This window comes from Cololabis saira, chromosome 8, assembly GCF_033807715.1.
Source record: "Cololabis saira isolate AMF1-May2022 chromosome 8, fColSai1.1, whole genome shotgun sequence".
In the NCBI taxonomy this organism is placed as follows: Eukaryota; Metazoa; Chordata; class Actinopteri; order Beloniformes; family Belonidae; genus Cololabis; species Cololabis saira.
Window position 1 is genome coordinate 24,345,699 of NC_084594.1, and position 13,318 is coordinate 24,359,016.

The following is a 13,318-nucleotide window of genomic DNA, read 5'->3' on the forward strand; positions in this document are numbered from 1 at the left end:
AAGGTTCAGAGGAAGGAAACGTGACACGCCAACGTTGCTGCACGCTGCACAAATGTTTCCACTCATTCCTGATGTTTTTTGGTGAATAATTCATACAATTCGGTTCTGTGGAGGCGACTAAAGCAACACAAGGAAGCTCACCCGAGGCCGAATGCTAAATAATGGACTAATGGATCAGTTTTTACTGTCTTTTATCTACATGAGTCAAAACAGAGTGAGGGAAAGCCCATGGAGAGCTTGTATCAGGTGTGAAAATCTCTGCTGGAAGTTTCCTGCAGTTGGAAGGAAATGACAGAAGAGGACAAGAAGATCCTCCCATGCTGACTCTCAGACTCCTGCATAAGCACGTCAATCCCAGCAGCAGCCAGACAAAAACAACATGACAAGAAGAGGCTGCAAAGAGTACAAATATCTCCTGTCACTCTAGTGGAGGTTGACAGGGACACAGGCCCTTTCATACAATCTAAGCTCCACCTGAAATTGGGATGAACACCTTTGATCTGCAGAGGGATACGTTTACTGATCTGGATCAGCTTTGTGAGAGCGCTCTTTGTTTCCATAGAAACAACTTCACCCTAAATATGGTTTAAACGCCTTGAACCAGAGAAACAGATGGCTTTTAGAGAGGCTGAAGGACGATAAAGCCATAAAATCTTACATTCATCATTTAATCTGATGAAGCCACTAATGTCTTCCCGAACTGTTCACGGCAAAGGTTTAATCTTCTTTAAATATGAAAATAACAGTTGATCCACCAGATGAGATTAAAAAGAATGATTGTGTGTTTTATGGTATCTGGAGAAAAAATTCAGCTATCATATAATCGAGAAATGTAAATGTAAACTGATATTTTATTTCAGCCGCTGTGGTGTTGTCTTGTCTCCTTGGTGTTTTTGAGTGGGTAACTATGTGAAAACCGTTGAAAGACTATTTAACAAAAACAAAAACATTTTAAATCAACCCAAGTTGTTATAAATACAGCCCAGACTGCTAACATAAAGGATGCCACACAGATATAAAGGATTAGACGAGCAGTGAATTCCATACGGACAGGTAAGTATACAAAAATCTGAAAATGAAGGAGGAGATGAAAGCTGTCCTTCCCACCAAGGGATTCAGGTAATTTTTTGTGGGGCAAAACACAGAGAGATACTTAGAGAACAAAAATTCCTACTTTTGCTGCAGGCAGTGATATTCAAAATGGCTTAAAATAAAGTATGGGCTGATTTTGAGGTGGGAAATGTGCTTTTGAGTCCCTGCTTTTGTCATTTCTGCATCTGCCTCTTCACTTGTTGTGTCAATAGTTTATCAGTTCATTAGGTAGCAGTCTAAAATGATCCATTTTCTCAACGCAGATCCTACCTTCTTGGCCATCAATCTGGCCTCCAAATCTATTTTTTCTCATTCTGCTCCTATAATGCTTTACGCCGATAATGAATTAAAGTAGATCTGCCCATAAAAAAGACAGCAGTGGCATCGTAGTGCAGTGCAGCTGTCAACAGTGTTTCTGGATTATATAAAGCCTTTTTATATATATGGGTAAAACCTTTCAAGTAGACTTCATATGATGTTGCAAAGATTTCTTTAAAAGCCTCTGTGCTTATGTTGGGATGATGTTTCTGAAATGGCAAGAACAGAACCAGAAGGGACACAACAGGAAAATTGTATGGATGTATTTACAAGATGTTGACATCTAGATAGGGTATAGAGTAAAAGTCTTAGACACACCTAGTCTTGTTGTTTTATCAAAGTTTTAATGACCATCCATGTTTACTTTTTAGTTTCTTTATTAAGGTGAAAACAGATAATACAGCATTTTCCATTTATTACAGTCTCCAGCTGTGTAGGACCCACTCTGAGTGGGACTTTAAGTTATGACAAGGTGTTATGTTACTTTTACTTTTTATGTTAAAAATAGAGAGCTGTGGACATTAAATGAACTAATTCAAAACATTAAATTTAGGGTAAGTAATTTTTATATGGCATCACATCATGTTGACATTTGCAATAAAATATCAATAGCAATAAAAAAGTAAATATAGATAATAAATCTGTCAAAAAAAAAACATTATTGTGCCTGGTGATATGCAGGATGGTTCTTTTCAGTCTACTGAACTACTAGAACGCGGTTCAACGATTCATGAGTCACCTCATGATTGAGACAAGAATCTTGACATTATGCAAGTGTCACTGCTGAATATTTGACCCAGTAGGCTTTTCACCCAAAGGAAGGACCATGAGAGGCTGGTGCAATGTGGTCTGGGTAGCAGTCGTGGCGGGGTGCCTCGACAACCCAATCCCTGGACCAAAACCCTTGTAATAGGGACATGGAATGTCACCTCGTTGGGGGGAAGGAGCAAGCGCTTGTGCGTGAGGTTGAGAGGTACTGGCCAGACACAGTCGAGCTCACCTCCACACATAGCTTGGGCTCTGGACTACTCTGGATTTGCCCAGGGTGAGAGGTGGCGAGCTGGTGTGGGCTTGTTCATAGCCCCCCAACTCAGCCGCCATGTGTTGGAGATTACTCCGGTGAATGAGAGGGTCGCTTTCCTGCACCTTAGGGTCGGGGAAAGGTCTCTCACTGTTGTTTGTGCCTACGGGCCGAACAGCAGTGGAGTACCCGGCCTTCTTGGAGTCCCTGGGAGGGGTATTGATGGTGCTCCAACTGGGGCCTCCATTGTTCTACTTGGGAACTTCAACGCTCACGTGGGCAATGACAGTGATACCTGGAGAGGCGTGATTGGGAGAAACAACCTCCCTGATCTGACCCCGAGCAGTGTTCTGTTATTGGACTTCTGTGCTAGTCACAGTTTGTCCATAACGAACACCATGTTCAAGCATAGTGTCGATCAGTGCATGTAGCACCAGGACACCACAAGCGGGAAGTCAATGATCGACTTTGTCGTCGTTTCATCTGATCTTCGGCCGCATGTCTTGGACACTCGGGTAAAGAGAGGGGCTGAGCTGTCAACTGATCACCACCTGGTGGTGAGTTGGATACGCTGGTGGAGGAGGAATTTTGACAGACCGGGCAGACCCAAATGTATTGTGAGGCTCTACTGGGAACGTCTGGCTTAGCCCTCTATCAGGGACGTCTTCAACTCACATCTCAGAGAGAACTTCTCACAAAATCCGAGGGAGGCTGGGGACATTGAGTCCGAGTGGACCATGTTCTCTGCCTCCATTGTTGACGTGGCAGCTTCAACCAAAAAGTTCTGGATCCAAAGTCTCTGGTGCCTATCGTGGTGGCAATCCCCGAACCGAGTGGTGGACACTGGGAGTAAGGGATGCTGTCAGGCTGAAGAAGGTGTCCTACCAGGCCATGTTGGCCTGTGAGACTCCTGATGCAGTCGACGGGTACAGGCAGGCCAAGCAAGCCGCGGCTCGGGCAGTCCTGGAGGCAAAAACTTGGGTCTGGGAGGAATTCGGTGAGGCCATGGAGGAGGACTATCAGTCGGCCTCAAAGAAGTTCTGTCAAACCGCCCAGCGCCTCAGAAGGGGGAAGCAGTACTCTGCCAACACTGTTTACGGTGCATGTGGGGAGCTGTTGACCCTCGACTGGGGACATTGTTGGACGGTGAAAGGAAAACTTCAATCGCCTCCTCAATCGCACTGACATGCCTTCCATTCAAGACACAGAGACTGAGGACTCTGGGGTGTAGTCTTCCATCACCAAAGCTGAGGTCACTGAGGGGGTTCGTGAGCTCCTCAGTGGCCAGGCACCTTTCGATTTACCACTCAGGCTATGTACACACGTATCTGGGTATTTTTAAAACCGAATATTTCCCCCCTCCGTTTATAAAATAATTTGTATCCACATTACATCGTTTAAAAAAAAAAAACCTTCCACACATAACCGAAGATCTGCGTTTTCGACCACATTCATAAGCATTCCAAACCTGTAGATCATCTGTTCTTCCGGCCTTTGGGCCGGCCTCCGCGGCGAAGCTCCCCCGGGAGCCGTGTCTCCTTCTCGGTAACGAGCCCGAGTCCCCCCGTGTCCCGCCACGGAGCTGCCACGTTAAATCGACGCAGCCCTACGCCGTAGGGTACGCCGTACGGTGCGCGTCGCCGCGTAGCCTACGGCGTATGCTCTGTGTCGGTGTAACGCAGCAAACGGTGGTCAAGAGCAGAGACCATTTATTTAATAAATAGCTTGGAGAACAGATGGTGGATCATCTGTAGTTCTGTAGTAAACAAAGGTCGCACGTTAGATGTCAGAGCAGATTTGTTGTTGTTTTGGCGCATAATGTGACATTCGAAAACGCAAAACTCCGGTTGTCTCGGTCTACACCAGGTCTACATGCATATACATAAACGGAGTTTTCAAAAATCTTCACTTCGCCTGGAGTTTTTTTAAACATTCGTTTATTTGTGTTTTCATGTGGATGACAGGTCCAAACGTAGGAAAATATCTTCGGTTTAGCAGATACCCGGCTATGTGTGTACGGGGCCTCAATCTACGCTCCCACCCTCACTTATGTTCATGATCTTTGGGTAATGACCAAAAGGACAAGATTGCGGATACAAGCTGACGAGATGAGTTTCCTCCGCAGGGTGGCTGGACGGTCCCTTAGAGATTGGGTGAGGAGTTCAGTCACTCGGAAGGAGCTCGGAGTCGCTGCTCCTTCACAATGAGAGGAGTCAGCGGAGGTGGCTTGGGCATCTCTCTCGCATGCGTCCTAGAGAGACTATGTCTCTCGACTGGCCTGGGAATGCCTCGGACTCCCCCCGGAAGAGCTGGTGGAAGTAGCTGAGGTGAAGGAAGTCTGGGCATCTCTGCTTAGTCTGCTGCCCCTGCGACTGGTTTCGGATAAGCGGAAGAAGATGCATGGATGGATGGATGGATGGATGGATGGATGGATGGATGGATGGATGGATGGATGGATGGATGGATGGATGGATGGATGGATGGATGGATGGATGGATGGATGGATGGATGGATGGATGGACTGAATGGAGCACTAATCCTGATTTGTGGAGCAGCAGTGTCACTGACGAGACTCTTCACCTCCTAGTATTTCAGGCCACTCTTTAAATTTGTGTTGATTGAAAGTCTAAAAACGTATAGGCAACTAGAAGGTGTGTTTATGACTTTATAAGGGAATCATCTTGCATAAAGTTTCGTCTTCTAACAGAACATCTGGTGAATTTCTGGTGAATGTTTATACACCAAAACACAAAAACAGGAATCAAAAAGACAATCCAAATCCATATGATCCCTATATAACCCAAATGGATATAGAATGTTTTGCAGAAAAGTACATTTGAATTGTTGGCAAATATTTTTCCTTCCTGTAGATCGAGTTTCTTTAATTTAATTTTATCTCTGCTGAATCAACACACACAGGGACGTCACTCATGGATGCATCTGCTTTTGTGCCTTTTATTTGGGGAAGTAAATGATGTGTGTGTCTGTCACCTGTTCACCCCAAAAGGATCTTAGATCATATCAACTTATCTATAAACCGTAAACTTTATGAACTCAGCTGTGTTTCAACGTGACTATGCTCAAATCTGCAGGCACATTTAAAACATATTTCACATGTCTGTGTTTCAGGATAATTCTTATTATATATTTCATCTAATGTATATTACTGAATGTGTAAAAAAAAATAAAATCAATCTTACAACACAGAGTTTGTGTGTCTTGATGTGTCTGGTGTGAATAAAAGAGGTTGCTCATGCAGGTGAAGAACTTGAACTGAATGCTAGTGCACAGGTCCGAACAGCATTATAATAAAACCAGAGTGAAAAATTGTCTTCACTGACATCTGCTGAAGCTCATTGAGGCAGACTGGAGTTTTGATTTTGACTATAATCATAGGATGACATAGTTGTCACTGTGACTTTGAGTGTTAACGTGGTGAAAGGTGAGGTGTTAAATATCTGACTGAGGCACATTTGTTTGTAATTGTGCAACAGCAAGTGCATGCAGCAGCAGTTACTGCAGTGTGTGTGTGCAGCTACAGAGTTGTAGCAACTGTAATCTGCTGATCAGTGTCTACTGTAATTCAGCCCTTTAAAATTAGTATTTGACAGCAGATTCATTATGGAAAGAATTGTGTCCCCCTTTTCTCTGTACCCTTTTTTCATATTGAGTCCAAAAACAGTTTAAATGGGCCAGGAAAAATATAAAGGCATGGCAATGCAGCACAAGACGAGTCCAAAAAGAAATTCTCTACTGTAACTCTTACTCAGCTCCTTAAATCTTCTAAAGAATGAGCCATCAGGGAAAGAGCTATTTATGCAGACTTACTCAAACAAAGGTTCTGAGGTGCTCCTCTGAATGTGGCTACTGACCCTCACTGCAGTATTTGCTCTGAACTGGTCCATTTCCTGGTCTGAAAAGAGGACTCCGAGCATCGTCTGAGCAGTGTCCCCTCTGTTACTCTGTCACCAGGTCAGCATTGTAGTCCGGCAGACTCCCATCCAAAGGATCAAAAGCAGGGCAACTTTTCACGCCGCAAATTCACAGCTTCCACGCCCACAGAAATCCATTTGATTAGTCAACCCCAGTACAGCAGCGTGGACATAAATAATTCATCTGTGCACATGACAAATGAGGCAATCGACTCTAGGGTAGCATTCAGAGACAAACTATTCCCCTCTAAATTAATTTTCCGCCATTTAGTCCACGTGAAATTTTAATGCTGAATCCATCACATGTTCTTAACCTGACTTCTAAAGACAACGTTACACCGCTTTGTGTCATGAAAAAGGTCTTTATAATATAAAAAGACATCTTGGCTGTGTGATTGACACGAGGCTTTGGAGGGTCCTTTATTCGTCCTCAGCAGCAGGAGTCTCCCCCATGCAGTAGCAGCACTAAATTCGATGCAAGAGCATCTTGGTATTCTGCCTCACAGCAGCCACTTAAAAACCGGGGACCAGACATTAAAAGAGCAAAAGAGAATTTAATTTCATATTCCAGCTGACAGCAGAGGCACGACTCTCCATGAATGCAAACCACTGTCGATGAGCAGAGTTGACTTGTGAGGGGTGAGATCATACATGAGTTTTATGGCTGAGACATTTACATGTACATGCATCATAGCCCGAGTTTAACAGGGAGCCTGGAGGCTCAATAGCGGGGGGTTTCTGGGTAACCTCCACCTGAACAAGAGAAAAGCTACGCCTACTCCCTCCACAGTTGTCTTTGTCAAAAGTCGCTTGTTCTTACCGTCATTGTTAACAGAGCCACAGACAGGTCGAAATTTCAAAGTCACCAGAGTTTTTTTTTTATTTCTTGACGTTCTGCTTCAGCACACCATTTGTTGAAGCTCACCGGATTAATTTTCTGTCCGTCAAACAGAAAAGATGCAGTGGGGAGGAGAGTTGACATCAAGCGCCGAAGGACGAAGATAAAAGTAGTGACGGTGCATTTTGAGACAAATTTGGGTTCTGTAACACAAAACTATTACGTTGAAATAGTCTTAATTTTATTTGAAGCAATGATACTCTTAAATAAATCTCTCTAAGACTGATCTATTAGTCATCCGAGCCAATCCATCCATCTAACCCGGAGGTCGGCAACGTGCGGCCCTAGAGCCGCATGCGGCTCTTTAGCACCGCCCTGGTGGCTCCCTGGAGCTTTTTCAAAAATGTTTGACTTTTTTTTCCTTTTTTTTCTTCTTTTTTTTCTTTTTTTTCTGTTTTTTCTTATTTTTTTCCTTCTTTTCTTATTTTTTTCCTTTTTTTCTCTTTTTTCTTCCTTTTTCCTTTCCTTTTTTCTCGACATTTCGACTTTTTTCACAAGATTGTACTTCAACATTAATCTCGACATTTCGAGTTTTTCCTCGAAATTTTGACTTTTTCTCAACATTTCGACTTTTTTCTCAACATTTCAACTTTTTTCTTGAAATTTTGACTTTTTTCTCAACAATTCGACTTTTTTCTCAACATTTCAACTTTTTTCTTGAAATTTTGACTTTTTTCTCAACAATTCGACTTTTTTCTCGACATTTCGACTTTTTTCTCGAAGTGCATAATGAAGAAAAAATCTTCCCCCAGTTATAACTAATATAGATACATGCAGAATGTGTTGCCTTCATTCTAAGGCTTATACAAGACTTTTCATTTTTTGTGGCCCCAGACATATTTGTTTTTTGTGTTTTTGGTCCAATATGGCTCTTTCAAAATTTTGGGTTTCCGACCCCTGATCTAACCTATGAAGATAAAAATCACATCTTCAAGTGTCCACCAAACAACGGTTGGAAAAAAACTTGGTTTATAGATTCACAGCTAGGTCCCACTCATGTTGCAACCTGTCTTTGCATTTTATAACATGAGAAATATATGTGTTTATACATACCGACTAACTATGTACAGACCATGATTAGCTCTCGTATAAACTACTGCAGCACTCTTCTATGGTCTCCTTTCATGCATTGTGAATCCCCTACAAATAAGGACATTCAATATGTCATCATATAACTCGGGGCATACTTGGGATTATTAAACACTCTTGCAGGTACAGTACAAATAAATGTCAGTATCTCCTGCTGATATTTTGTCTCCTTGACAGAAAAGAGCAACAGGCCTGCAGCTTTCAGAGGCCTCCGTTTGACAGTCCATCGAAGTGAAAAACAGGGAACATGTGTAATCTGTGATTGTATTGTCTGACGCAAAAGAGGCCAACAGACATTCAAATCTCCGATGCCGACTGGTGTCTCAACAGTTCACTTAACACGAACTACTGGTAAACTTTCTTTTTTCTTTTGTCCCCCAAGTACAACTTCTTAAGGGAGATAATCGCCACTTCATCCGCAGCTAAGGCTCCTACTCATCCATCAACCCCAAATGCTATATGCTGCACTAATTGGAGAAACAGGCTGCAGGCTAACAATCTTTCACTTGAGGTTGCGTAAAACTAAACAGAGGTGAAAGCAATGGCCTTTTGCTGAATTACCTTCCCTTTAATCAATGACACTGCATCTGAGAAAATATCTCCAGGAGAGCGGTGGAGGGGCTCTCTATATATATATAATACAAGCTGCCACCGGCATTAATAATTGATTAACACAATTGGATTTTGGTGTCAAGATTCATTTAACGTTGAACAAAAAAAAGGGAAAAAAAGAAAAAAGTCAAAAGAAAAAGACAAAAGACAGCAACTCTCATCTGAGACAGAGCAGAGGAGAGTTTTTGACTTTTGGGATGATCTTTTTAAATGAAAAATTAAACTTGACATCATTTTTTATTTTCTTTGCTTTACCCAAAAGCTTATAACAGTGGATTAAGCTCTGGAGATAACTCAAATGGAAAGCAGCTAAGAAGAGGATTAAAAAAGGAAAAAGCGCCTGCAAAGTTCAGCTGTAAGTTGTTTGCAGCAATGCTGAGGTTGGCAAAGTTTTCATAGCGCAGGATTGCCTCTGCAGTGAAAACGTTGAGATGAAAATGCTCTGGATTTAGCCCTGAACACATGTTGTACTGACACGTCTTTTACCTCACTGAATTCAAAGCTGTCCAACACAACATTATAAATCAGGATACCTGTATATAAAACTGGTGTTACGTTTTGTTGAGATTTGGTTTTATTAGTGTTCAGTTCTTTTTTCTATAGTCTAGTCTTCATTTATAATTTATTTTTGTAATCATTTTCTCCCTCATACATTTTAGTTTGCTTTATTTCCTCTTTAATTTCATAGATTTCTGTCTTGTGCAGTCAGTTTAATATTAAATCCCTTTTGCGTTTCACACCTGGGTTCTGTTACTGATCGCCTCACCTGCCTCACGTAATTCATTACCTCTCCACTTTTGTGTTTTTGTGCCCGAAGATGCAGGCAAGGGAGACATCATGAAGAAGATGTGAGGATTAAAGATCAGAGTTAAAGGTTAATCCATTACTGCAGTTAACCTTAATGCAGTTAACATGCATCTTGCATGGGTTATTTTCAATATCCAATCTAAGATCAAACCATGCTGAAACTGTTTAGATTAAATAAGGGAGAGAGATTTGAATGCTCATGTCTCATTCTGTGACCAAATTAAAAGTCCTTAATTGATTTTGAATAAATGTTGGATTGTTGACTGATAGAAATTCAATAATTCAGCTATAATCTTAAAAGTCAGCCAGTATATTTACATGAAGACTTTATTTGTCAGATTTAGTCGTTAACCATTGCTTATTCATTCCTGTCAGCTCTGACTGCATCAGATAGTTGTGCTCTGCAGGGAAATAACCTGAGCAAAATATTATTATTGCTTGTAAAATGATCAACCCTAACAACATAACAATACTTCCGAATCAAACATTCTTTCAAATGAAATTCAAACTGCAATTTTGACGTTCTTTTATTTGATTTGCAGCAGCCTTTTTTTAGTGATCTTTGTATGATTTTGATATTCCTTACGTGTTTCCATTTGTTCAATCTGCCCTATTTATGAATGAAGCATCATGAGATATTGTGTGTGGTATTTGTCCTGGGGAAGTGTTAAATAACACATACCACAAGCTTTAGCACGCACAGAACATGCAGGATTTACCATGTTCTGACCACCGTAGTCCAATTATCTGGTTGGGATTTTTAAAAAGAAAAGAAATGTTTGGACCAATTGGGTGAGATTCCTCTTGCAGTACACAGTGAATTGCTCTGCTCTGTAACCTGTCTTGATGAGAATCTTTACCTGTCCATCCTCTTGCTAGTCTGGTGTGTTGTGGTGAGCCAAAGACAATTTTCCACCTCAGTACACAATAAAGTTTGATTCAGTCCAACATAATAAACATCGACTGAACGACTCTTGACTTTGCTGTGAAAAAGAACCCGTACCTGAGCGTCCACGAGCAGGTGTCTCATCAGAGTCATGGACTTCCTGAAGGTATCCCTCTCTCCTGGCATGAACGGCCCATCCTCATCAGGCAGGCTACACGGTCGGGTCACCGTGAACTGAGCAATCTGGTCATTCAGGTTGTTCAAAGACTGAACAGCTGCAGAGAGAGGAGAGAAAGGGTTGAGATGTTTGAAAAGTCAATCCACACCAAAACCTGACGACTGCACCGGGATTTTCTGCTGCGTTTATATACTTCAATGAGTTTCAAAGTGTCCTATCAAGCTTTTTGACCTTTTTCACAAGTGGGATTTTCTGGATTTAACTTGTGTGGTCTGAGACATTTCCCTCATCCATGACCACTGTTCTGTTCCTGCTGCTCAGACGTGCGTGAAACTCTTTGGTCGAAGCCTGTAATACAGGAGTTATTTGATCAATACTCACATGAAATAAAAATGTATATAAATTCAGCTGCAAGATGTTGGCTTCATCAAAAGCTTGAACAAGCTTTTGATGAAGCCTGTGTCCCGTAATTATTCATTTTTTTCTACTTTGAAAGCTTTTTCTTTTCATGTTCAGAGAAATTGTCCTTATAGTTTTAAAATGAAAATGACAAGAGACAAGAGACAAGAGAAAGAAAGAGCTCTTGGCAGGAGGAGGAAGATCTCATCCAGCAATGTTTGGCTGAAGAAATGTGGTTGAAACTTTAAAAGAACCAGCTCCTTCCTGTGGCCACTGCTGCAACTTTTCTAAGACATAATACTGCTTATTCAAAATACAACACAATAAACTGCAAACAATAAAAACTGAAGTGAACAAATAAAGTTTAAAGTTATTAAGTAAGTGGGTCTGCAGTTTACACTATAGGAATGTATTTATTTATTTATTTATTTCAGCCAATATAATGTGGGAAAATATCTTCTGTGGCACAATTAATCTCACCTGGTCAACAGACATAAACATTTTGTTCTATATTTTCTAGATACAGGAAAATCCAAACAGCATAATAATCACACCAATACTTTTAAAAAGTCCATATGTTTCTTTTCTGCATTTTCTGACTTATCAATAGTTTTATTACGATGAACAATCATCTAAGACGTGCCCTGTGATGCTTAGTCGTTGTCATCAGAAAGAATGACCAGCTTTTGGAGTTTTGTTGGTACCAGAAAATAAAATTTGATGGCTGAAAATGGCCTAACATGGACACTTTTACATAAAAGTGAGTAGAGCATCTGCACTGATTTAAAAGAGTGTGAATAAAAACAGGTGAAAAACACAACCCTGCAGTTCATCTTTACATGTCACAAGAGAACAGCTGTATTTTGATTGAGTCAGAGTTTTTCTATCATCCATCAAGTTGCTCTCCATATTGTTTACCACTTCCATGACGCTCATAAATGTATTGTTGACTCCACCATCCAATGGAACTGGAGAAACATTTATAGCCATCTTTGATATACTTATATGATATAAACCATTGTATTAATTCCTATGCTTGATATGCCTGCTCTTCTAAAGGAGTGATTGCAAAATAAAGTGATCAGGGAGCATCTCTCACCAACACACCTGTTTATCAAAATCAGAACAGTTGCTGCTGTTTGCATTGATTCATTGCAAATTGATTTGTTTGGATTTAAATGATTGGTTACACAAAACAATGAATTTTTAAAAAGTAACTTAAGTGGCAAATTGCATTTATTGCTTGCAAGTCTACTAGAAGAAAGAGAATGAGACGGTGTGTTTTTGAACTGGTTTCCTCATCATAAGCCACCATTTACATGCTTTCGGGCTCACAGGTGAACTGGGAGAAAAGTGACAAAGTCACAGAGGAAACAGGTGACTCACTGGTGAAAGCCAAGGTCAGCCTTTCAACAGAAATATCAATGATTTATGACGGCACCTTTCAGCTTTCTCTTGAGCAGCAGAAGCCAAGCAAAGGGGGGCATGTTTACGAGCACGCAGCTGCCCTGCAGACAAAGTGGTGTCCTGTAGATCAAATCAGACAAGGATGGGTGGGTGTGCAGAGGAGAGGCAAATCGTTTACAACAGCAATTGATGACTGGATCCTAATTTCACATTCAATATTTACAAGCCGCACATCTGCGCCCAGAAGATGGCCAAACACACACAGGTAATGGCATGCTGTCGCTGCCAACGCTGTCAAAGAGAGAGAGCAGGCACACTCTTATTTCCGCTCAATTTTTTCTATGTAATTTTAGTTGGGTTTAGTTGGGTTTTTAATGTATTGCTCCGATTTTTATTTTGATCACACTCTGGCACACACAAACAGGTACTTACTGACTGCCCTGAATATGTCAATATATAAAGAAAATTGCATAAAGTATAAAGAATGAGAGAGAAAATTACAGAATACATTTTGATGCTGCGGTTTGAATTTGTTGAAACATTTGTAATAGACGATTGTCACTCGCTCGTGAAATTACAAGCTGCTGAAACTCCTCTCCAGGCTGATGACATCCCTGATCAATGTTTGACGCCGGCTCGGCTCTGAGGTTCTCATCTGCCAAGTTTCCAGCACTTCCAG

General features: G+C 41.3%; 1 protein-coding gene across 2 annotated transcripts in view; it reads right to left on the bottom strand.

Annotated features, from left to right (window-relative positions):
- kaznb (kazrin, periplakin interacting protein b) overlaps positions 1–13,318 on the bottom strand; it is a 139,822-nt gene that overhangs the window by 88,999 nt on the left and 37,505 nt on the right. For both annotated transcript variants that reach the window (XM_061727362.1, XM_061727365.1), the window contains exon 2: positions 10,773–10,930. In XM_061727362.1, the coding sequence (XP_061583346.1) occupies positions 10,773–10,930 (158 nt within the window). The remainder of the gene's footprint in view (positions 1–10,772; positions 10,931–13,318) is intronic.